Source organism: Thamnophis elegans, chromosome 3 (genome assembly GCF_009769535.1).
Source record: "Thamnophis elegans isolate rThaEle1 chromosome 3, rThaEle1.pri, whole genome shotgun sequence".
NCBI lineage: Eukaryota > Metazoa > Chordata > Lepidosauria > Squamata > Colubridae > Thamnophis > Thamnophis elegans.
In genome coordinates, this window is record NC_045543.1 from 1,420,050 (window position 1) to 1,446,736 (window position 26,687).

At 43.1% G+C, this 26,687-nt stretch overlaps 1 protein-coding gene across 1 annotated transcript in view; it reads right to left on the reverse strand.

Annotated features, from left to right (window-relative positions):
- Positions 1 to 2,825: 2,825 nt before the first annotated feature.
- EIPR1 (EARP complex and GARP complex interacting protein 1) overlaps positions 2,826 to 26,687 on the reverse strand; it is a 76,110-nt gene continuing 52,248 nt past the window's right edge. The window contains exons 6-9 of the mRNA XM_032212787.1: positions 25,913 to 26,049; positions 18,631 to 18,798; positions 15,263 to 15,430; positions 2,826 to 3,091 (exon numbers count right to left, since the gene is read on the reverse strand). Of these exons, the coding sequence (XP_032068678.1) occupies positions 2,917 to 3,091; positions 15,263 to 15,430; positions 18,631 to 18,798; positions 25,913 to 26,049 (648 nt within the window). The 3' untranslated portion in view covers positions 2,826 to 2,916. The remainder of the gene's footprint in view (positions 3,092 to 15,262; positions 15,431 to 18,630; positions 18,799 to 25,912; positions 26,050 to 26,687) is intronic.

Below are 26,687 nucleotides of genomic sequence, written 5' to 3' on the forward strand. Positions count from 1 at the left end.
AGTACGGGCATGGGGGAGCACCAGAAACCAGAAGAGCAGCTCCCTTCCGTGCATGGGTGCACCGGGAAGCTGAGCTTCCAGTTTCTGGTGTGTGCATGTGCGCCGGTCACCTGGTCTTCCGTTTTCTGGTGTGCATGTGTGCGCAAAGCTCAGCTGGCCAGCATGCATGTGTGCCAGGGAGCTGCTCTTCCGGTTTCTGGTGCTCCAGGGGTGGGTTTCTCGCCCCATTCCAACCGGTTCGGTTGGAACGGGGCCAGCGGTGTCCTCGTGCACGTGTGCGGTGCACGCATGCGTACTAGCGTCTGCGTGATGCTCCAGCTGCTCCTGGAGGATCGCGCAGGCGCTGTATGCGTCCTGCGCATGCGTGGAAGCGCAGAACTCGTCAAAACCGGGTAAGGACTGCGGGTGGGCGGGCGCGCCCTTCGCCGTTCCCGGAAGTTACTTACTTCCGGGTTCGCCGACCAACCGGTTTGCAGGGACCGCCGCGAACCGGTTGAAACCCACCCCTGTGGTGCTCCCACACGCGCAAAAACCAGAACCGGGCAGAGCAACTGGCAACGGCTGGTGTGCCCGGAGAGATGGCTCTGTGTGCCACTTCTGGCATGTGTGCCATAGATTCGCCATCATGGGACTCTATACTGCAAGTATTAACCATTTAGTGTCCTTTGGGATTGCAATTTTCACAGCCATCAGCTAGGCTGTCTGATAGGCCTCAGAATACCCAGATATATTGGTATAACCACGCTGTATTGTAATTAGGAATATATGGTCTGGTTTAGTAGCATGTAAATCAGACCATTGTTGATCTTACTATTTTCTGTAATCTTTTGCTTTCCATAATATACAGGCCTTCCATAGTAGATCTGTAGATTGTGCGGGGCAGGAGGAGGGCTGAGAAAATGTTTACAGACCCCTCACATCCTGGACATAAAATGTTTCAACTCCTCCCTTCAAGGCAAGGGCATTGCATGCTGAAAGAACCAGGAATGAGGAGAGTTTTTTTCCCCCATGTGCCGTCATTCTGCTGAACAACTAATTCTCCTGTACTTTGCAAACCATCCTTCAAATGCCCATAACCCTTCTTCATCCTTGCCATAATGTATATAGAGCAGCCGCCCCTTGGGCACCAGCCGCCCGGAGTCCTCCGGGATTGGGCGGCCTATAAATCTATTAAATACAAAAATATACAATTAAATACAATAGCGGGCATCAGTTACGTGCAGAGGTTTTCCCGCGGACCAGAGGGGCGTGGTTTCAAATGCTGCCGGCATCTTGTAGGAGGGCTTCACTTGTTTGCATCAGCTGGTTTCTGGCATACTGTAGCCCTGGTCCACAGACCTGGGGTTGGGGGGGCCCTGATAAAAAGAATATCCTTCTATGGCAGTGTTTCTCAACCTTGTCAACTTGAAGATGTCTGGACTTCAACTCCCAGAATTCCCCAGCCAGCGAATGCTGGCTGGGGAATTCTGAGAGTTGAAGTCCGGACATCTTCAAGTTGACAAGGTTGAGAAACACTGTTCTATGGTATATTCTCTAGAGAGAAATATATATATTTATTCGGAAGACAGAATATTTATGTATTGTATTTAGAAAATGTAGGCAGTTGCCCATCTTACATACATAACCATGTGCCTGAATTATTTAGTGACAAGCTACAAGAACATTTGAGGAAGCCAGAGTGCACTGAGAGCAAACTGGTAATAGAATTTCATTTCTCTCTCCCTAGATTTGAAATACATGGATTATTTCAGCGCATGAAATGCATGTTTCCCGTCTCCCCGTCTCCCCCCCCGCCCCTAATGCAGTCATCTCTAGTGAACTCCCATCCCGCAAGGCTCTCCAGAGGACGGAGGGAATCTACAGAACCCCCGCGAACAACTGGAAGAGCAATCGAGCAAGGAAATTGCCAGACTAGGGAACCTCACGCAAGAGGCACAAAATCCCTGCTCGCTTCAGGCAATTAACTCTCTCCATTCCAACATGTTTTATAGATCCTCTCGGGCCTCTGGAGAGACTCAGGAGGAAGAGGAGGAGGAAGAGGGAAGCCGAGAAGCAAGGAAAGCTCTTGCCTGCAAGGAAAACTTGAACAGCACCAGACCCTAAAACTGAACTCAATTCATGTATTTTGTATTGCATATCATCCAAGAAAATTGGATGATAACAATAAGAAAAGCTTAATGCAGTGTTTCTCAACCTTGGCAACTTGAAGATGTCCGGACTTCCCCAGCCAGCGAATGCATCTTCAAGTTGCCAAGGTTGAGAAACACTGTGCTATCATCTTTGCATCAGTAATAGGGGAAAAAAAGTGGAAAGGTCTCCTATTGTATATGTACACTTAAATATTAACTATTGGGATCTTATTTATCACTATTGATCAATTAATCACCTGGTTTAAAAGTAATATGTTTTCAAATCTATATTTTTTGCTTTTTTAATATGGATTTTTTATTTTGAAACAAACTTTAAAATACGAGTGAGATGTGCATAACATAACAGCGAAATAAGAATTTTATTGAAAAGGGGATAAAAAACTCATCGATTAAAGACCATATTGCAAAATTTATTAGTAGCATGGTCTAGTGGGATACGGGAGAGACCTTGGGAGACAGAGCAAAGAGAAAGTCAATTTGCTGGCTGGGGAATTCTGGGAGTTGAAGTCCGGACATCTTCAAGTTGCCAAGGTTGAGAAACACTGCCTTAATGTATTTGTAGGGGTAATCTGTGTGATGCCCTTGCTGGTTAACAAAGGAGTTTGACTTTTGTGTGTGCGTTCAATTTTTATACTAGATCTTTAATTTCCAAATATTTACACCAGAAAGGCGATGTTCCATCTATGACATTTATTTGAGGAACAGAGTATTTCCAATTATCAGCCAACATTGAGATAATGAAGCTCCACAAAAAATGTGAATAGATTTATAACAGTATGTGGTATTTGAGAGCTCTGGGGACCCTGTTAATAACAAGCCGTCCATCATAGCTTAACGAGGCAAATAGCCATGGGTCGGCTGAGGACCATTCCACAGCATAGACGCTATCTTCATGTTCTTCGTAGGTAGCTATTATGCTATCCTGAAGTGGCTCTTTCATCCTGAAGTTCAAAAGAGAAAAAAAAAAGGGCAGGGAAAGAGAAAAAGCAAATGATTGAAGCAATTCTGATTTATCAGGTGCTGGAAAATGTCATATTCCTTCTCGAATGCGCTGTTAAAATGTGATGGGCACCGGAGAGGAAGAATTATCCAAGAAAACGAGATACAAACAAGCAAATGAAAGATTTTAAAATGGACCAGGGTCCCTGACACCCCTGGATCCTTTAATTATGTTTAACAGCAAAAGCTGTGCTAGGGAAGATTTGGGGGAGAAGATCCATTTGCACGCTTTCTCCAATCCGGCCTGTTAAGTCAGAGGAGGAAATGATGCATCAAAATGGTTGGCTAAGAACATATTGGAAACTGAAGTCCATAACGGCATTCCTTGCGCACAAAGCTCCATTTTTTTCTTTAAAACTAGGATATGTTAAGTATATTGATATGGAAGCATAAATACCATCAACATAGAAGGGAGTTTGCTCAGAAGCGGAAATACACCAATGAGAGGAAGAGTGGGAAACAGAGGAGAGAAGAAAGATGGGAAGAGAGGGATAGGAGAGAGGGTAAGGGGGGAAGATGAGGAGGATAAGGAGATGGGGAATGTAGAGAGAGGAGAAGGAGAAAGGAAGGGGAAGTAGAGTAGAAAAGGATGATGGAGGGAAGAAAGGAGACAGGAGAGAGGGAGAAGAAAGAGGTGTATGGAGAGCAGAAGAGCCAATAATGGGTTTTTATCTTTTTGGGTGTTGATGACAAGAGGAACTGATGTAATTACTACTTAATACAATAGGATATTGGCTATGGAATAGTATGCATGTGATTTATATGTTATGAAAGTGGAAAATAAAAAAAGGATATTCGGAAAAAAAAAGCTCCAGTTTCAGATTCTTAGCACTGAAAACTATCAGTAAAATTATCAAAACATATTAGCCATGCTGTGGATTAAAAAGTGGGACATGAATGTAAGTTTGAGAAAAGAGTCATGATGGGGGGGAGGGGGGTGTTCCCGAAAACTGTATGTATTATTAAATTTATATGCTACCCATCTTCCCCATAATGTGACTCTGAGCAGCTTGGAAAACCACAAAAAGATAAATAGAAAAAGATGTAAAAAATGTAAAACCCAAATAGCAATAGCACCTAGGCTTATGTACCGCTTCACAGTGCTTTTACAGTCCTCTCTAAGCGGTTTACAGAGTCAGCATATATTCCCCCAACAATCTGGGTCCTCATTTTACCCACCTTGGAAGGATGGAAGGCTGAGCCAACCCTGAGCCGGTGAGATTTGAACTGCCGAATTGCTGGCAGCCGGTGATCAGCAGAAGTAGCCTGCAGTACTGCACTACTGCACTACGAGCCGAGGTGGCGCAGTGGTTAAATGCAGCACTGCAGGCTACTTCACCTGACTGCAGTTCTGCAGTTCGGCTGTTCAAATCTCACCGGCTCAGGGTTGACTCAGCCTTCCATCCTTCCAAGGTGGGTAAAATGAGGACCCGGATTGTTGTTGGGGGCAATATGCTGACTCTGTAAACCGCTTAGAGAGGGCTGAAAGCCCTATGAAGCGGTATATAAGTCTAACTGCTATTGCTATTGCACTCTAACCACTGCACCTCTCTCAAAGAAACCAACAGCCCAGGGGTGAGATTTTCTTACCCTGCAAGCCACCTCCAGGAGCGAGTACCCCGCCTTGAGGTCCCAAGCTCACCGCAAACTTGGCAGAGCCAACTTTTAACGTCCTTCTGGAAGGCCAAAAGGATAGGAGAAGTTCTCACCTCCAGTGAAGGGATGTTCTGGAGCAGTCTTTCTCAACCTTGGCAACTTGAAGATGTCCGGACTTCAACTCCCAGAATTCCCCAGCCAGCGAATGCTGGCTGGGGAATTCTGGGAGTTGAAGTCCGGACATCTTCAAGTCGCCAAGGTTGAGAAACACTGTTCTGGAGGATTGGGGCCACAGCAGAAAAGGCCCTTCTCCTTGAATCCACCTGCCGGCGGATGAAATGGTGATCCTCAGATCCCCTGACCCATGCTGTCAAGTATTTTAAAGGTAGCAATGACCAAAACATCTGCATTGGCTCCCAAAGGAAAGAAAATCTATTTTGTTTTTCCCATGCTCTGTTTTTTTTTCACATTTCCTTTTAAAAATGATAAATGGGGCTTGTAGGAAAACCGGCGGTGTCCGCACCGCTTCTGGAAGAAAAAAAAAGATGTTTGTTGTAACACATGTCATTGTCAGAGGACACTAATATCCTTTATTTAATTAGGTTAAGTTAATGAGGGTTTAATAAACAAGCATGGACTGTGTATTAATTGCCTTTTCTCCGTGCCAGGGTTTGCATTTGGGGGGGGGGGAAGGGGTGTTCTAATGTTCCATCTAAGATTAGTCACGGGAGATGCGGGTGCGAAAGGTGATAAGAGAAGCTACTTTTTCTTCCTTTTGGTACTTTCATTTGGTCTTAAATTATTTTGTCGTCTGCTGAATTATCCTTTGGGGATTAAAGTAAACTGGCAACATATAGTGGACAAATACTTGCTTCTAAAATGCATTGGCCCATGCAAAGCTGTATTTTAGGAAGATAGTACTTTTCTGCAAAATGCTGAGCAAGTTTCAAGGCCTCAGTGACAGAGCTGTCTTTGTGATTTTCAAAGTTAACTCTAATTATTTCCATATTCCACCATATTTTTATCCGAAATGCCTTAACCTTTTGGCAAGTCCACCATATGTGGAAATATGTAGCATCGAGAGAACCACATCTCCAACATTTGGGTTGTAAATTCGGATACATAGAAGCCAGCTTTTTAGGATCTAAATGCCATCTATAGAGCATCTTGTAAAAATTTTCTCTCAGGTTTTGGGCTTGTGTAAATTTCACATTTCTTACCCAGATTCTTTCCCACGTATCCAACATGATTGGTTCTTCAATATTTTGAGCCCACTTTATCATGCCATCTTTAAATAGTTCTGTTTCGGAATCCATCTGTACTAATACATTGTATATCCTCTTTATATGCATTAAACTTTGATCTCTTATTTGTTTAAATAAATTATCCTCGACTTGCATGAAACCAATTTTTTGATCTATTTTCCACCTGGCCTGTAGCTGTCCATACTGGAACCATGTTTGAATTACCCTTTCCTCTTTTAATACATCTAAGGATTTTAGTTGTAATACACCCCTTCCTAGGGTAAGAAGCAGTCTGTAAGTAATTCTATCCTGCTTTTGTGCTATGTTCATATTTTCTATTGCATGTCTAGGAACTGCCCACATGGGTATCTTGTCATTTAATTTGTATTGATATTTTTTCCAAACCTGCAGCAAAGCACTCCTTAAAATATGACTTTTAAAGTTTTTGTCCACTTTTTTGTTGTATAACAGGTAAACATGCCAGCCATATACCAAATCATGTCCCTCAATATTAAGTATCCTATCATTAGTTAATTATTGCTAATACTATTATTACTATGCTTGCTAGTGGTACTAGTTTCAATTGTTAAGGGAGCATTCACTTGTGGTGGCTTCCATTCATCTCATCTCAAAAACCCCTTTATGAGTAACATGCATTATTCAGTCGGGTTACCATTTCACTTTATCTGCTTAGGTGTGCAATTAAATGTTTGGCTGTCAAGGAAAGGAGATAAGGATAATTTACAGGGTATACAGAAGTTTCTTCAGGTCAAAAACAAACAAACAGTGTTTTCCTACATATTCGTACAAGCCCCAATGTAACAGGCAGTATTTTTATTTTAAGATGTTGCCTTCCTTGAGAATTTTTATTAACATTGTAGGAAAGATAGAAATCATTATCCTGCAAATAATTTCCCATCCCCAAATGGGTGGAACATTGAATGATCAAAAACTATGTAATACAAGGCCTATGAAAACCAACTGCTTTACGTTTATTTATACAGCTCTGTGGTAGCACAGTGGTTAGAATGCAGTGTCGCAGGCTAATTCTGCCCACTGCCAGGAGTTTGATCCTGACCAGGCCAAGGTGGACTCAGTCTTCCACCCTTCCGAGGTGGGTAAAATGAGACTCAGATTGTAGTGGGGAAGGGGGAGCAATAGGCTGACTGTAAACCGCTTAGAGAGGGCTGTAAAAGAACTATGAAGCGGTATGCAAGTCTAAATGCTAATTGCTATTTATTTACATTTTTTTGTACGAACAATATGCAGGATTCACTATCTTTAACTTAAAACATCAACCAAAAACTGTTGATTCTGACACGCAGCTTAAAAATGAATGTGGAGCTCTATGTGATCCTGAAAATTGAAAATCCTCATGTTGTTTGCATATAGCAGTGGTTCCCAAACTTGGCAACTTTAAGACTTGTGGACTTCAACTCCCAGAGCTGGCTGGAGAATTCTGGGAGTTGAAGTCCACAAGTCTTAAAGTTGCCAAGTTTGGGAACCACTGACTTATAGTAACGTAGTTTAGGGTTACCACAGCACCTCCAATTACAAGTCATAGGCAAGACACTCCCCCCCTCAAAAAAAAATGACATTTATGACCACCAAAAATCACTAAACCAACTCTCAAATTGCTCTCCTTAAAATTTAAACAAAAAATAAACTTTCCCAGTCAAATGGTTAACAGTGTTCAAAAGCGATACTCAAGATGCCAGTCCGAGGGACAAAGAAAAGTGTTGAAATGCGTGGCACGACAAAACCGCGGTCCACTAAAGCGCACCCGATTAAAGCGTGTACCTGACGTCATCAGCAGCGCGACAAATACGACCGCGGAGAAAAAAGGGCACTTTAAAAAGCGCTTTTAAAGCAAGCCGATTCACATAAAGGTAAGGGTTAGGTTAAGCGTTAGCGTTAGGTTTAGCGTTAGGTTAAGGGTTAGGTTTAGGGTTAGGTTTAGGGTTAAGGGTTAGGCTTAGGGTTAGGTTTGGGGGGGGTTAGGTTTAGATTTACGCGTTAATTTTAAGTTTACCGCTCACAGCGTGCTGTTTTCGTCGCACTGTGATGACGTCACGTACGTGCTTTCGTCGAGCGCGCTTTAGTCTACCGCGGTTTTGTGGTGGAACCGTTGAAATGCCCCCTGCAGATGCCCTGTCTCTGCAGCTTCAGGCAAAAAGTGACCAACACCAGCATTTTTGGCAGCAAACAGTGGGATCTTTCCAAACAAAGATTGTGAAACCCAAAAAAAAAATGTGAACAGACAAACTTTTCTTAAAGCTCATTACCATGTTTTAGCCTTTTCTGTGTGGAGACAAGAATGGACTCTCCCTAAGAAGTCATAACAATCCACTCAAGCAGTAGAAAGAAGGAGAACAGGCTTCATGAACTTTCATGAGAAGCTGCTACCTCTGGTGGTACTTAATAATACTCTGAACCAATTAAGCTATATTTAGATGGCAGATGCCAAGTGGATCAATCCTCCCTATCTTTACTGAGCATCTGAGCAACTCTGCCGTCCATCTCACTTAGGGAACCATAATCTGTAAGGCATATTTTACGTGTGTCTTCCAAGAAGACTTCAAAAGCCTTGTTGGGGCAGACCAAGAAAGTGCAAACAGGCTGTAGGGCATCCAGTTCAATTCAGCAGTTCAACCCAAACTGTTATTGGGAGACACCATTCAATTAAGAGGTTCAACTGAACTGTCTTCGAAGTGAACCTTCATATCAAATTTCTGCACAGCCTTACTATTTAAGCATTCCTGTTTCAGACAAGGGACCACCAACAGACGTAATAGAACCCCAAGTGACCTATCTTGAGATCCTAGAACAGTGTTTCTCAACCTTGGCAACTTGAAGATGTCTGGACTTCAACTCCCAGAATTCCCCAGCCAGCATTCGCTGGCTGGGAAATTCTGGGAGTTAAAGTCCAGACATCTTCAAGTTGCCAAGGTTGAGAAACACTGTCCTAGAAGGTTAATCGTAAATTAGTGTTTCAGAACTGGGGGACGGGAAGGAAGAGGAAGAAGAGATATATGCCCTGAGTAGCACAGTGGTTAGAATGCCGTACTGCAAGTTAACTCTGCCCACAGCCAGGAAGTTTGATCCTGACCGGCTCAAGGTTGACTCAGCCTTCCATCCTTACGAGGTCAGTAAAACGAGGACCCAGATTGTTGGGGGCAATATGCTGACTCTGTAAACCACATAGAGAGGGCTGTGAAGCACTGTAAAGCAGTATATACTTGTTGTGGCCTGCCAGAGAATCTGGCAGCAGATTCGGAGAGTGAGGAAGTTGGGGAGGAACATGGGCCAGTCCTGGAGTCCGGGGAAGGTTCTGACGAGTACTCTGTATCTGAGGCAGAGATGGGCCATCTGACAGTTATCAGCTGCCTTTGGAGTTGGAGATAAGTGGGGCAGAAGAACAGCTGGAGCCTGTTCCCAGTGTGCGCATGTGCAGAGCTGCCAGGAGAAGGGAACAGCTAAGGAACAAGGATCGACTCAGGAGTAAAGCCACAGGTGGATGGTGAATGGCCCCTCCCATAGGAAATAAAGAGGAGCGAAAAGGGAGGGGAGTTTGCAGGAGACAATTAGTTCAATTCATTAGGGTGAAGATCTGATCCTGACTTCTTGCCAAGTATTGTCTGCTACAGAGTGGAGTTTGGAAGATATGGCATTTGGCAGCTCTCCAAGCCTGATAAAGGTTGTGAAATCTCTTGAAAGACTGTTGGCCGGGACTTTGCTAGAGAGGGATTCACTTTAAAACTAAATAAAAGGGGTTTTATCAGGATGAGGAGTAGGCTTCGTGCTTTTGGGAAGCGTAGGCCAGAACAATACTGTAAGTAACTGCTATTGCTACTGCTATCATATCTAACAAACATTAGTAGACATCATAGCATCCTGTTTCATATTTTTATTTATTTATTTTATTTATTTATTTGTCTTGTATGCCACCCACTCCCGAAGGACTCCGGGCGGCTCACAATAGACAAGGGAAGGGGAAATAACTAGACAAAGACAACACTTAAAAAAAAAAAAAACCACAACATTCACAATTTCCGCGGGGCTGGATGTTTCACAAGCCCACCGGCCTGCTGGAGCAGCCAGGACTTGGTGGCTTTGTGGAAGGCCGGGAGGGTAGTAAGGGTCCGGATCTCCACGGGGAGGTCATTCCAGAGGGCTGGAGCTGCGACAGAGAAGGCTCTCCCCTGGGGAGTCGCCAGCCGACATTGGCTGGCGGATGGAATCCGGAGGAGACCTAACCTGTGAGATATCAGATGATTCCCTCTTCTGTCCACTACACCAGACTAATTTTCAGAGAGTGACCCCAAGACATAGTATCATAAGCGGGGGGGTGGGGGACCTTCTCTATCCTCTTTCTCCATATTGTGACTAAACGTTTACGTCTCCTATTATCACTTAAACCCTGGCTCATCATTCTCATATGGAGAGAGCCCTCGTCCCTTAATCAACTGCTTGTGCAACCAATTAGCAGTTAAGCAGACAGCAAATAAGGCTGCTGTGCACATTTAGCAATTAGGAGAAGGACACAGCAATAAGTGAGCAGAGAAACACCATCTTTTACATCTCAAACTTCCAGATAAACAAATCCAAGTAATATTAAAAGGCTTAGATTTCGTGGGCACAATAGAAATTTAGTGGGATCAAGTGGATTAATGAAACAAATCTGCCTCCAGAGACAAATGCTAGAGAGAGGATAATAAGGATGCTGTCATCTATCTAGCATAATTGTGATTTGCCTTAATTCATGTTCTGATTTTTTTTTTAAACAGCTCCATGAAAGTTGATCCAGTTATGGAGCAGCAGTGAAAATAAAATTGGGAATTCCAGTGTGATCACACCTGGGATACTGTATGGTATTTTTTTTTAAATAATACTATAAAGAAGGTGAATTAGTACAACAGTTTTTGTTCAGCTCCGTTCTATTCTTAGGGCCTCTTTACTGACGGGTCATGCCAAATTGGACCCAATGAGTGGCTGGATCCACACAATATATTCAGCATCTCTTTCATTTGCTCTCATTCACACAACCCATAACCATAATTTTTAAACCAGAACAGCTAGGTTTGGCATGCTGAACCAAAATTTGAAAAAAAGGGCCCATTTTTGCAAAAAACGAACCATTTTGGGGAGGTTTGCAGAGTGCAAAAACTTTTTTTTTAAATTTGCCTCTTCAAAACCTTCCTGCGTCTTATATTCCAGTGCGTCTTATACTCCAAAAACTATGGTATGTTACATCATAGTTTAGAACCATGTACTAACCATAATTTAGAACCATGTACTAACCGTAATTTAAAACCAGTTTAGAACCATGTACTAACCATAATTTTTAAACCAGAACAGTTAGGTTTGGCATGCTGAACCAAAATCAAGTACCGTATTTTTCGGAGAATAAGACGCACCTTTTTCCCTCAAAAAAGAGGCTGAAAATCTGGGTGTGTCATATACACTGAATACAGCATTTTTAAGTCCTGAAACCCCACCCCGTTCACCAAAATGGCCGTACATAGCTTGTAGGATGGTTTCAGAGTGCTCCTGGGGGCTGGGGAGGGCAGAAATGCCCCCCACTCCCCAGAAGCAATATATAAGCCTGCTAAAGGTTATCCATGCCCTTTTTGGGGACAAAAAACAGGCCCGTTTTTGTGAAAAACAGGCTGTTTTTTTGCTCATGCTTCCACCCCCCACCCCCCAGGAGCATTCTACAAGCCTCCTAAAGGCTATTCATGGCCCTTTTTTTTGCAAAAAACGGGCCGTTTTTGGGAGGTTTGCAGAGTGCAAAAACTTTTTAAAAAAAATTTGCCTCTTCAAAACCTTCCTGCGTCTTATATTCCAGTGCGTCTTATACTCCAAAAACTATGATATGTTACATCATGGTTTAGAACCATGTACTGTATGTACTCAGCCGTATATATAGTTCCCCCCCCTTTCAACTTCCAAAACTTTTATTTAGAATGCACCACATTTGCCATTTTCTTGGTCATTCCTCCAAATTCGAGAGTTCGTTTTTAACCTTTCATGGTTTACTTGGACTGTTACCAATTAAATGTTCATGAGATGTTCACAAGTGACCTATCTTATCATCCTCTATTAACAAAAGAAGAATTTTTTTTAAAAAAACTATAAAACTAAAAAAGACCATTGGCTGGAATTCATTTTGATCTTAATTTTCTATCGGTATGTATTTATTGTTTAATCATATATCTATCAATCTCTTTAGTTTTTAATATATATTTTTTTAATACAACCTTTATAAATAACTCAAAAAGGATAAACATACCTAATACTCCTTCCTTTCCTATTTTCTCCACAACTACCACCCTGCTGGGCTGAGAGAGAGCGACTGGCCCAATGTCATGTTGGCTGTCATGTTTAAGGTAGGATTAGAATTTACCATCTATTTCAGTGTTTCTCAACCTTGGCCACTTGAAGATGTCCGGACTTCAACTCCCAGAATTCCCCAGCCAGCAAATGCTGGCTGGGGAATTCTGGGAGTTGAAGTCCGGACATCTTCAAGTGGCCAAGGTTGAGAAACACTGATCTATTTATTTCTAGCCAGGTGCCTTAACCACTAAGCTAAACTGGCGTCCTTTATAATGTTAGAATGTTCCATTCTGGTTCCTTCTACCACCCACTCTTCAAATTGAGAATCCTTATGCAGCCCTGGATGACTCAGGGAGCTCTGCTTATTCAAGCTCTTTCTACACGGACAACTGTAAAGTTTTTCCTTAAGTGGGAAGTTAGGCTACTGAAGTCTTAGGCAGGATGACTGTGATCTATAGCAGGGTTGTCAAACTCGATTTCATTGAGGGCTGCATCAGGGTTGTTTGACCTCGGGGGGACGAGGGGTGGGGGGGACACATGACCAGGCTGAGTGTGGCCAGTTCGATGTCACACATGTCAGGGTGCTTGTGGTAGCCTGAGCGCTCTGCCAGCGAAAATGAGCTGTTGCTAGCTGCAATTTGCCTACTGCAACCCTCTGCCAGCGAAAATGAAGCTCAGGAGGGCCAGGAGCAGCCCTCGGGAGCTCCGTTTTCAGCTGCGACGGCCTCTTGCAATCCTCCCAAGCTCCATTTTTGCTGGCAGAGGCATGCAGGCGGTCCTTCGTTGTTTCCAGGGCAGCCCCAGGGGCCAGATTTAAGCACCCCGCAGGCTGGATCCAACCCCCAGGCCTTCAGTTTGACACCCCTGATTTATAGGGTGGTAGGTTCCTGTCACTCTTCAACCCATCAGAGAAAGTGGCTAGAAGTTGGTTCTTGATAGACCTTTGATTTTCCATTCTTTCTGTGAGAATGGGCAAGACGGAGATTCATCTGGGTTCTCATCTTCTGAGGATAATGGTTACATGGTTGGGTCTTCTGAAGTGGTTGACCCTAGAAAAAGATTCCTAAACTTTCACTCTTGAAATCTTTTCTGCATCCTGAAAGATCCTATGTTCATGACACTCAGATATACTCATATAATATTATTGTGGTTGCTTTTTTTCCTCTGCTATATGGTATTGAGAGAAATTTGAGATGAAATGAATTGCGCTTTCTGTTATCTGATACACATAAATGCAGAACTGTTATTTGGGGACGCACATCCAAATCTCTCACTGGCAAAATATGATTGACAAGAGTCCTGAAGGATATGATGTGAATGCATGCTAAAAGAGATTTCTTATAGTTCTTATCATTTATCCTATCATTTCTCAAAAGTTTTATTTAGGCAACACAACTGGAATTTGTAATAGGTACCGTGTTTCCCCGAAACTACCACATGTCCTGATAATAAGGCCATGACATATTTTTCCTGTGGGCAAAAATATACGCCCTCCCCCGATAATAAGCCCCCTGGACAACCCCCCCTCCCTCCCGCCAGGCAAAGCGCCACTCCCCAACCTAGTGATATCCTGAAGGTGCAAAGCCGCAGGAGCTGGGGGGAGGGGAGCAAAGGTGCTCACATTGCTTGCTGCCTTCAGGATACCGCTAGATTAGTGAGTGGCGCTGTGCCCAGCTGGAGTGGGGGGTTGCCGGGCGGCTGGTCTCACGAGCAACTGCCTGGCTATCCCCCTTTCCAGCCGGGCAGAACGCCACTCACCAACCTAGTAATATCCCAAAGGTGCTAAGCTGTGTGGCGCTCTGCCCGGCTGGAAAGGGAGGTTGCGCGAGCGCCTGTTCCACTCCCAGCTCGCGTGCCTCCCAGCCTCACCATGTCCTGGCCCAGCTCTCCCTGCAGGGCCAGGGCGTCGCTGCCACCGCCACCGTGCTCCAAACATAACCGGCTTCCAAACTCCGGAGATCCGCTGCCGAGTCTTCCAGCAGCGGCCGCTCTGGGACTATGCTCTACGGTTGTGGGCTGGCTGTTGGAAGACTCTGGTGGGACAGAAAATCTTCCGGCAACCGGCCCACAACCATAGAACGTAGTTCCAGAGCGGCCGCTGCCAGAAGACTCGGCAGCGGATCTCTGGAGTTTGGAAGCCGGTTATGTTCGGAGCATGGTGGCGGCGGCGGTGCCCTGGCCCTACAGGAAGAGCTGAGCTAGGACATGGTGAGGCACGTGAGCTGGGGCGGAACAGGCACTCAAACAACCTTCCTTTCCAGCAGGGCAGAGCGTCACGCGGCATAGCGCCTTTGGGATATTACTGGGTTAGTAAGTGGCATTCTGCCCGACTGGAAAGGGGGGGTTGCTGGGCGGCTGCTCATGAGCGTAGTCACCTCATGGCTGCTGTGTTGCGCTGCTGCGACAGATGGAGCTGCTCATGCACGTGCACATTGGCCAGCTGCTTCTGCAAGTAGAGCTAGGTGCGCGCTGGCCTGCTATTTGTGTGGGTGGAGTTGCACACGCATGTACACACCAACCTGCCATTAGTGCGAATTGAGCTGCCATGAGTTTTGGATCCAAGTCCAAGTGATCTTGTGGCTTCAACGTGTGTGATATAAAGGCCAGTAAATATGAAAAGTGCCAGTTCCAATCCATTACAAAACATAATTATTTCTAATACATTGCTCTATTTACCAATAATGTGCCTACGTAAATATTCTAAAATTAGTAGAGAAGATTCCCATTAACCAAGATACAATTAGAACTTAGAGCAGTGTTTCTCAACCTTGTCAACTTGAAGATGTCCGGACTTCAAGTCCCAGAATTCCCCAGCCAGCATTCGCTGGCTGGGGAATTCTGGGACTTGAAGTCCGGACATCTTCAAGTGGCCAAGGTTGAGAAACACTGACTTAGCGACATCTTTAGTGAGTTTATTAAAAGCAGATAGATTCTTACTTGTCGTCTTGTTGACGGTCTTCTTGATCACTCAATTCATCATCGTCTACCAAGTGTCCAAAAGGCTCAGAAGAAATTGATACCATGTTGGAAAGGATGACTCTGCTGTCACTGCTGCCAGTAAGGACTAACTGGTCATGGGAATGATTGTAACGCACGTTCCAAACCCTTTACAAAAAAAAAAAAAAGAGAGACAGAGAGATGATGCTGAACATAGTTCTCTTGAGTAGTTCCTATTGCATGTTGCAACAAAATATGTTGGAGATATCTCAAGCTATCAAAGCTCATATTGTGAACAACAAATCAGTGACTGCAATAAAACAATTATTTGTCAAGAAGCAAGTTGACTGAGTCGATCAAATCTAGAGAGTATATGGTATATAATGGGTTAGATCCAGAATACCTGAACGTGGAACATCACATGTGTACCACCAGAGAAGCTAATGCAGTACCATCCCTAAGTTTATTTCCAGGGATTTTCAGCTAATTTACAAGGCTTTTTATTTCTTTTGTTCTGAGCAACCTAAGATAAAATTTAATAAGTAATTAGCTGTAGAGCTTATGTTCCAAAAGAATGTAAATATAATTTAAGACTCAAAAGCTCATGTAAACTCTGTCTGTCTCATCTCCACATCCCCCCAGAAATTGACTGCCTTATTCAAATACCTTAACCATTACACTACAATGGATGGTGGGATGTTTATTCATGAAAGAACTATGATGGATTCAACTTAATACATGCTACCAGGCTGAAAAAGAGGACACTCCTTTACTTTCGGCTAGGCAGCATCTCACAAGATGATCAAGTTACCTTTCCCAAGAGCATCAATAACCCCCAGGCTCCTGCTACAAACTATTTCCCATTTGAAGTTTGAAGTTTATTAACATTTGTATGCCGCCCACTCCCAGGGGACTCTGGGCGGCTTACAGACAAACAAGGGAATATATAAAAATAAAAATACAACAATTTAAAATTCCACAACATACGTACTACTTAAAATGGGGCTGGATGCTAATTCTACAGCCCCCCAGGCCTGCCGGAACAGCCAGGTCTTAGTGGCCTTATGGAAGGCCAGAAGAGTAGTGAGGGTCCGGATCTCAACGGGGAGATCGTTCCATAGGGCTGGGGCAGCAACAGAGAAGGCCCTCCCCCGGGGGGTCGCCAGTCGACATTGACCGGCCGATGGTACCCGGAGGAGGCCCAATCTGTGTGATCTTATCGGTCTTTGGGAGGTAAATGGCAGGAGGCGGTCTCTCAGGGTTTGGGTTTCTAAAATTCTATTATACATAATCGACAAGGTTTGCTATCTGGGTAAGTTCTAAAACTAATTTTTGAGGGGGGGGGCACCTCTAACCACTACTTGAAGTTCTCGAACCCTCAAAAACAGTTTAAAGACAATCTAGGAGCATCTTTTTTTTTTTAATTGAAAATTTTGGAAAAAAAAAAACACTTTTACAAATGTTTACTTCCCTCCCCCTACCATACCCCCCCAACCTCCCCCCCCCCCGTTAAACTTTAAAACAGTTTAAAGACAATCTAGGAGCATCTTCAAACCTGCCAATCTTCAGTAAGGGGAAGGAACACAACCAAGTGAGCAAAAAATGACTTGTTTTATTGCATTTTTAAATATAACTGAGGCAATGGTGAAATTCAATTTTTTTTTACTACCGGTTCTATGGACGTGGCTCGATGGGCGTGGCAGGGGAAGGATACTCCATTCCCACCCCATTCCAGGGGAAATCTCCCTTCCCACCCCGCTCTGCTGAAGGTGGCCTTTGCCGGTTCTCCGAACTACTCAAAATTTCCGCTACCGGTTCTCCAGAACCTGTTGGATTTCACCCCTGAACTGAGGCAGAAACAAACTGATTAAGCTCTCAACTGGAGCAATGGTCTAGTTTCTTTCTATTTGGATTGGTATGTGGACCTGGGTGGAACTGCCTAGACTTAAGCCTGCATATGGTCTTCACGTAATTCCCTTTAAGGAAGAAATGTTAATATTCTTAAACTAAAATCCATTAAAATATTGTATTTCCAATGTTTGCATGAATGTATACGGAATACGTAACGTTTTCCCTGAAGTAAAGCCAAAATTTAGTATAATACAAACAAATTATTTGTACATATTTTATTAATTCAATCCAAATTATCCCCCGACCCTCACAGTGAACTGTCAAAGAGTCCATTAAAAGGGAATTAGCATTATTAATTGTGTTTTTAAGTTTAGATATCATGCCAATGTCTTCAGATGTTCGGCAACTGCAATAAATTATTAATCTATTAATAAGAAAAGATGTTAAAAAGTTGCCTCTTGTACTAAATGACTTCAAAGTTCAGGATTGTTTTCCCACATATATTGTTACCAAAAAGAATTGTGAAACATGAACATTATATCTCTTGGCAATACAAAAGTATTTCATTGTTAATATTCTAAAAAAGAAATAACTACAGCAAGCTCTACTATAAACACATATTAAAAATACTAGAGCCGAGGTGGCGCAGTGGTTAGGGTGCAGTACTGCAGCCACTTCAGCTGACTGTTATCTGCAGTTCTGCTGTTCTAATCTCACCGGCTCAAGGTTGACTCAGCCTTCCATCCTTCCGAGGTGGGTGAAATGAGGACCCAGACTGTGGGGGCGATATGCTGACTCTGTAAACCGCTTAGAGAGGGCTGAAAGCCCTATGAAGCGGTATATAAATCTAACTGCTATTGCTATTGCTACTTTTCAGTATGGGCAATATCTTCCTAGTAAGCGTTTGTGAGCTTTCAAAGTGTTTATTTTTCTTCCGTTTAATAGTCTCTGATTCTTAGAGAGTGCCTGATGAGATCACTGCAGTTTTTTTGGCAAGGTTTTTCAGATGTGATTTGCCATTGCCTCCATCCTAGGGCTGAGAGAAAGTGACTGGCCGAAATTTACCCAGCTGGCTTTGCGCCTAAGGCAGGACTAAAACTCACAGCTTCCCAGTTTCTAGCCTGATGCCCTTAATCCAGGGGTGAAATCCAGCAGGTTCTGACAGGTTCTGGTAGCGGAAATTTTGAGTAGTTTGGAGAATGCTACCTCTGGCTGCCCCAGAGTGGGGTTGGAATGGAGATTTTGTAGTATCATTCCCCTGGAATAGGTGGGAATGGAGTATCCTTCCCCTGCCATGCCCACCAAGCCAAGCAATGCCCACCAAGCCACACCCACCACTGCCTTAATCATTATATCAAACAGGCCCCTTGAAAAAATTTAAAATATATAAGCTATATAAAATATTTGCTGTGCTGAGAAACAGGTGAAGATTTGTAATCCAAGGTGAACCTCCCTGTTTTAGAAAACAGGGCAATAAAAATGGAATTTCAGAAAACTGCCAAATAAATTCACTTTACCAGTGGGAATGTTCTTCTAGTGTCTTCACTGCCTCGTTGACGTTTCTGGTGTCCCAGAATTTCACCTTGCAGTCATCGCCACAACTAGCCAGATAGTACTGTTTGTTGGGATTAAAATCTAGGTCCCGTACCAGCTGTCCGTGAGCATTTTCTATACAATATATTTGGCTGTAGGAGAAACAAACAAAAAAAAAGATTAATCAAGAATAAATACATCTATGATGAATGCTAGGTAGGTTGCTAATAAAAAAAAGGGGGGGCATGTTTGCACTGCAAATTTATCTATGTCCGTTTAAGGAATGATCATTAGGGAATGATTTGTTGCATCTGTTCTTGTGGCAAGAACTTCACGCTTTTAAAACTACCGTCTGAACTGAATGCCTGGGAAAAGACCACTTTTTTGTGAGCAAACAATCTGGGAGCTCCCATTATATGAACGCAGAGCTTCTGACACCGAGATACACACCACCATATCCATCCCTCTCCTCCGTATTGCTCCAGGGCAGCAGGTAAGGGGGAAATAGCTATTCATTAGTTTCTCGTCTTTACCATACTGGCAGCGTCCCTGAGAACCTGTATCCATGCCAAAGTCCATCTCCCATGTAGGAAAATGGGGGACAAAGAACTAATGAGTCGACCGAGATCGCCATATGTGCATGTCACAGTGCCAGAGATGAAACTCAGATGTGCATCACAGTAGATTTGCAGCAGGGTGGATGCCGGTTACAGAAACCTCTTGCTGGCACCGACTAAAAAGTGAACATGCTGTTTCCTTCTCACTTTATTGCGAACTTGGTTCGTTCTTCTGGCACCCAGGAACAGAAGCAACTGTCAGTTTAAAAATGAGTATCTTGAAGTAGCGTGGGACCAGCAACACAGAAAAATCTACAGAGTGCATATGGCATAATTATAAGCTGTTATTGCAATAATTCAGTCTTGGGAAACAATATCAGGACTGGGAGCTATTTAAAAAAAAAAGAATTGAATTTGAATTTATTATATTTCTATGCCGCCCTTTTCCCCGAGGGGGACTCAAAAAGATACCAAGAATTTATATCCCCCCCCCCTCCGCAATTTCTAATAGTAAAAAGAGAAAATATTGGATGTTTTAACAAGGAACTTTTTAAAAAGTCAGTACAATCGATTCTCATTCTTCATAGAATAGGTAGTCCTTGACTTATTATCACAATGAAAATTCTGGTCCGCTGATGATACAACAATATACAGACTTAAAACCCAAAATATTCCTGTTGGGGAATTTTACCAGAAACTTACAGTAAAGAAAATGTATATTTGATCATTCATGTTGTAAAAGCAGCTAGAATTGTATTTGCACAAAACTGGAAAAGCGAAGAGATTCCCACAGAGGAGAATGTGATTAGGAAAATATTAGCATATGTAGAAATGAACAGATTAATACTGGCAATGAAAGAGAAAGAACAGACTGATTATTATATTATATGGGAATCATTTTATCAATGGTTAGAGAGTAAATATAAGAATTAGAAGTAAAATTAGCTGTGTAAAAGTGCATCAATAGTTAAAATAATTAATAGAGCTAAATAAATTAAGGACTAGAATAGTATTAGATATTTAAGGTATTGGTATTAAACTGGAATAGATAATGAATATGATTGTAAATTTGAATTGTAATTGCACAAAATATTTGTACCCAGACGACACACTGTTTAATGGCGATGGATTGCTTATATTATAATAAAAAAATCACGACTCAAAAAAAAAAATTCTGATTCACTGCTAAGGAAGGTGGTTGTTAAATGAGTTGAACCAATTTGACAATCTTGCTTTATCAGTTGTCAATCTCTGCAGCTATGAAATGAACCATGAGGTTAGGCAAATCTGGATTCCCCCTTCGACTGTGCTTGTCGGGCGTTAGGCGAGGAAGTGACGAATGGCAATTTCATTTATCCCAGGACTCTGCAACCACTATAAATACATGCCGCTTGCCAAGCACTTGAGCTCTGATCATACGACTGTGGGGCTATGGTCGAAAGGGTGAGGACAGGTCACAGGTCACTTTTACCAGCACTGGTGTAACTTCGAATGGTGGCTAACGGATTGGTTGTAAGTCAAGGACTTACTTGTAGCTGTGTTCCACAAAGTCACCACAAACCCTGAATCAGAGAATATGGAACCAAACAGGACAGTTGTTTTCAGCATGAGAGCTGAAACAAGAAGGAAGAGCTCCAGCTTGGAACTGGGTGTGACTTGAACTTCTGCACATGTCTTTGAAGGACTATGAAAGCACCACAACTATCGATATGGGTGGGTGGGTGTCACAAATAAATTTTAGCAAGGAGGTGAATTCGCAAATATGGAATCTGTGAATAATGAGGACTAACTCTATTTTTAAGGAAGAAAGAGAAGCTGGAAAAGGTGAGAGGGAGAATCGCCAACATACCCATGGGGTATCGGTTCCTTTCCAAGAACTCGCGTCCCATAACATTATTTGTGGGTTCTTACTGAAGTATCTTGAAATCCAATCTCTGCCAGGAAGTGACACAAAGAGGAATCTTAATTTGTTTTTAAAAAATTGAAGCTTCAGATCTTTTGAAACTGTAAGCCAAAGGGCAAGGACTATCCTGCTTTTATTATTCTTTAAGCAAGTGTTTCTCAACCATGGCGACTTTGAGTCCTGTGGACTTCAATTCCCAGAATCCCCCAGCCAGCACAGCTAGGTGTTAGTCGTTACATTTAAAGCCCTACATGGTTTAGGACATGGCTACCAGAGAGACCGCCTCCTGCCGCTTACCTCCCAATGACCAACAAGATCGCACAGGTTGGGCCTCCTCCGGATTCCATCTGCCGGTCAATGTTGGCTGGCGACTCCCCGGGGGAGGGCCTTCTCTGTAGCTGCTGCGGCCCTATGGAATGATCTCCCTGTGGAGATCCGGACCCTTACTACCCTTCCAGCCTTCCGCAAAGCGATTAAGACCTGGCTGTTCCGGCAGGCCTGGGGCTGTTGATTTATCCAGCCCCATTCTGAGCTATGAATGTTGTGTAATTTTAATGTCTGTTCTTTTAATTTTTATATGTTCCCCCTCCCTGTTTTTTCTGTAAGCCGCCCTGAGTCTCTCGAGAGTGGGCGGCATACAAATCCTAATAAACCGTAAACCGTTAAGGAGGGCTAAATACATGTAGTCCTCAACTTACAACCACAACTGAACCAAAGATTTCTGTCGTTGAAGGAAATATTTGTTAAGTGAATTTCTGCCCCATTTTATGACCTTTCCTGCCACAATAGTTGAGTCCATCACGGCAGTTGTTAAGTGAATCTGGCTTCCGCATTGACTTTACTTGTAAGAAGATCGCAAAAGGTGATTAAATGACCTTAGAGCAGTGTTTCTCAACCTTGGCAACTTGAAGATGTCCGGGACTTCAACTCCCAGAATTCCCCAGCCAGCGAACGCATTTGTCTTAGTCCTGCCAGATGGAGGGGGGCGAGCAGGGCGAGGAGAGACTGGTTGGCTACCAGGTGGCGGCAGAGCATTGGATCAAAGGGAATGTTCCTGAAAGCATTTGGGAGTTGTGTCAGGATGCATGCAGGCTTAGGTCTACTCAGCGTAAAGGACAAAGGAGGAAATACAGGAGATGATTGCGAGCAGCTGTTGCTCATTGGGATCCTCGCCTGAGTATAAAGAGACTGCTGGTGCCACGCCCTGGTTGCAGAAGTCAACGTTCCGTTCCTGTTCTAGTGATGGTTCTTGTTCGCGTTCACAACCCGAGAGAAGCCAACTTGGATAAGTGGTTTTGAGATAAGAGAAGCCGGGTTTGCATTTTGTTATGAGTTATAGGACTTTCTGCCGGAGCTATTATCTTTGTTTATTTGGGCTTGCAGCCAACAGGAGCTTGGACTGATTAAAAGAAACCTTTTGAGTTACGTGGCTTTTGGCTTTCATTCCTGGACGGAGAAAGGGGGGGTCAGAACAGGTGGGTTGCCAATTTTTTTACTACTGGTTCGGGCGCGCTCCCGCATGACGCTTCTGCGCATGCACAGAAGTGCCCGGGCGGGTGGGCAGAGCCTCCCGCCACCATTACCTGTTTGCCCGATCTGGGCCGAACCAGCAGCAATCCACTTCTGCTTTATATATATATATATATATTCAGGACTAACATCAGTCACATTATCGATATGAATTCTCAGGGCTACAATCGCCTTGAGAAGAGAAGGAATACCATAGCGTTCTTCAAATACTTGAAAGGCAGAAAAACTATTATTTTTAATTTCAGGATGCAAAACATGGAATTACTTATTTAATGTACAGTAACGCTGATTTCCATGAATGTTAGAAAAAAACTTCCTAACGGCAAGAAGAGCTCAACAATGGAAGCAGTTAGTCAAAGAGGAGGTGGGCTTCTTTCCATTGAGCAGAGGCTAGTTAACCATCTGATTTTAATTGGATTCTTGCACTGAGAAGGAGTGAATTCTGTCGAGTTCCAGCTCTATGGTTTTAGGATTCTAACAACGTGCAAATCTAATCAAGCATACCACAATAAAATGAATTAATTTTTTAAACCCAAGCAATTAACAACAGAAACCAATTAAAAGCAGTGAAGGCTAAAATATCACCAAAAGATAATCTAAAAATACATACACTACATTATTGGGGTTGGAAAATTAGCCTACTCTAACTTATTCCAAGTATGTATAAATTTGAAGGCTGACCTGCAAATTTAGATGGTATGGAAATAACCTGATATTGTCACAGACTACCAGTACTTCAGGAGTTGTTCTGGAGGACATTCTCCCCTGCAGCAACAGGGACTGTATGTTATTAATTTTATTATTCATGATATTATTATTTTACATACTGGTGGAATCACCTTGACTGAAGTGGTAGGTAGGTAGGTAGGTTGGCAGGTAGAGATAGATGATAGAGAGACAGAGGGATGGATGGATGGACAAGCAGACAGACAGAAAGGCATCCAGCGGCAGCCAGGCAGACTGCCAGAGTATTTCTCCCCCCACTCCCCAAAAAGTCAACATCTTTATTTTTAAAATTTAGAAAGCTTGCTAAATCAGCATCTAGGAATTGAGGAGGCCAATTAATATTGAGCTAACGTGTGTGAGGGTTTTATTGCCATTATTGTTGTTGTTAAATATCTTTCAATATATTTCCACAACTCTGTGTGGGCACGTGTCGGTATGTATCCACACCCACAGATATATGGTCCTTTAGTCCTTGTTTCACATATATTATTTGGCATGTAGCTTTTGCAAGCCATTTAAGTTTGCTTGAATGAAGGACTGCAAAGCAGTACGAATAAATACATGAATAACAAAAGCTTGGGAGCATGGAGCAGTCTTTATCTGGAGAGCAAAACAGAATTAATCTTCCGGGGGAGATGGGGAAAACGTGGTGGAAAGGCCTGTTTCCAAGTCACTGGAGCACGGGAGAATTGGGAGTCTAGGAAAACCGTCTCTTGCACAAGCGCTCTTCGAGATCTTGTGGCCCAAGACAAGGAGAGGTGAAAGGAAGTCTAGTCGATTGCTAAAGAGGCTGCCAGCAGAGCCAGAGGGGGGGGGGGGAGAATATGCAAGATAAGAAGATGTCACGGACTGGCTAACCATTTAGTTTAATAAGGACCCACCAAACGCACATGTGCACATGGCATGGCTATGCATGCTCTTGCAGAAAACGAAAAGGGAGAGGGACTGAAAAACACAAAGCACTTTGAACACGGGTTTTTAGCATTTTCTAATTGAACTGATGTGTGTGTGAAGGGGGGGGGGTGTTTCCTATCAAGAAGCATAATTGGGAACAATGGAAATACACTCCTCCCCATGAGCATGCAGGAGACATAAAACTGAATTTAAAGGCATCTCCCCCTTTAAGGCAGGAGAAGTTATTACAAGACATCCGTCTTCCAAGGCTAGTGATAAATTACTGTGTGCTAAGGGGATAAGCTGTATCTTAAAAAAAGCTGGCACAGGCTTCTGTTGTCATGGCAACAGATGTGCACAACATCACTCCTCTGCTTATCAAAATCACAACTCGACCAGGAAAGCAGCCCTATATTTCTTACACTGAAGTATTAGCTTTGCTAGCATTCAAAATTGTGATATGTTGCAACCCCAACCTTAAATAAAATGTGTACCAAGATGCTGGCTGTTAACGGAATGGAAATGCCTGGTGTGTTATCTTACACCATCAAAATCAAATAGGAAACGGAAAGGGGGGGGGGGGGGTTCCTTTATTTAAAAAAAAAGTGGGGGGGGGGAGAAGAACTTTTAAAAAGGAAACAGGGCATCAGAATCAGCCAATGTTTAAATCCAGATCCAAGAGGTAAAGGCTGTGTTGGTCTGTTCTGAACCGTATCAGCTGACGTCAAATTTTATAAAATACTCGCTCAGGGTAATCTATTTCATTTTATCTCATGGGAGATTTATTTATTTACTTCCGCCAGAGAGGAAGGGGTGCATCTCATTAGATGTAAGGATAAGGGGAACATACGACAGGTTAGTTATTAAAAAAGAGCAACGGCAGGTGAAAATGTGATAGGTTAGCTATTACAGCCATGCCAAGCCTTCAAGCTGGAACAGCGGTTCCACCACACAACCGCGGTAGACTAAAGCGCGCTCGACGAAAGCGCGTACGTGACGTCATCACAGCGCGACGAAAACATCACGCTGTGAGCGGTAAAGTTAAAATTAACGCGAAAACCTTACCCTAACCCCCCCAAACCTAACCCTAAACCTAACCCTAAACCTAACCCTTAACCTAACCCTAAACCTAACCCTAAACCTAACCCTAAACCTAACCCCAAACCTAACCCTTAACCTAACCCTAAACCTAACCCTTAACCTAACCCTAAACCTAACCCTTAACCTAACCCTAAACCTAACCCTTAACCTAATGCTAACCCTTAACCTAACCCTAACGCTTAACGTAACCCTAAACCTAACCCTAACCCTTAACCTAACCCTAAACCTAAACCTAACCCTAACCCTTAACCTAACCCTAAACCTAAACCTAACCCTTACCTTTACGTGAATCGGCTTGCTTTAAAAGCGCTTTTTAAACCGCCCTTTTTTCTCCGCGGTCGTACTTGTCGCGCTGCTGATGATGTCAGGTACGCGCTTTAATCGGGCGCGCTTTAGTGGACCGCGGTTTTGTCGTGCCACGGGAACAGCTACTACAGTAACCATTATTGCTGCCCATATTTTTATAAAAATTGAAACCGAAGGATCTAGCCAAAAAATATCAGGGTACCAACTGGTGTTTTGTTTCAAGGACACAAAGAAAACCATGCTTCTTACTTCATAGTGCGGATATCCCATCCTCGAATGGCTGTGTCATTGGCTGTGGCAATCTGGCTACAGTTGTGATGAGGACTCCATTTCCCCGACGTGAACTTCAGCTGTCCTTTTCCTTCCAAGGTCACTGAATTTGACAACTGTGCATCGAAAAAAACAACCCAAATCAGCATCTCTAATACAAGGTTAATCTGAGCAATAACAGCAACGGCAACTTAAGAGGTAATAAACAAGCAGAACGACGTGAATCTCAAAATCACGGAATTATTTTTAGGTTGGATGACAGTTCGAGTCTAACATTCATCACTCATGTCACGCAGGACGTGTGTTCGCCTATTCGGTACAACTGTATGCATACTCTAAAGCAGTGGTTCCCAAACTTGGCAACTTTAAGACTTGTGGACTTCAACTCCCAGAATTCTCCAGCTGCTCTAAAGGACTATTTAGAAATACTGTTTTATTTTTCTTTCTTTCTTTATTCTTTTTGTTAAGTGCTGCAGGACTAAGAAGTGAAAAAGCTCTGACAATTATGCTTTAAACACAACAACTTAGGTCTCAAACAATTGATTATATTGTTGTTGTTGTTTTAATCTCAATCATTCAAATATTAGATGTGGACTAATCTATTTCCCTTCTCAGTGGAGAACCTATTTAGACTGTGGGAATCAGATTTGGGATTCCATCAGTGGGCAGAGAGGAAAGTAGATGTCCCTAAATTATTGTTTAGCAGAATCTGCTTTGTGGGGTCAGAAAGCTTCCGCACAAAACTTTCCAGTCC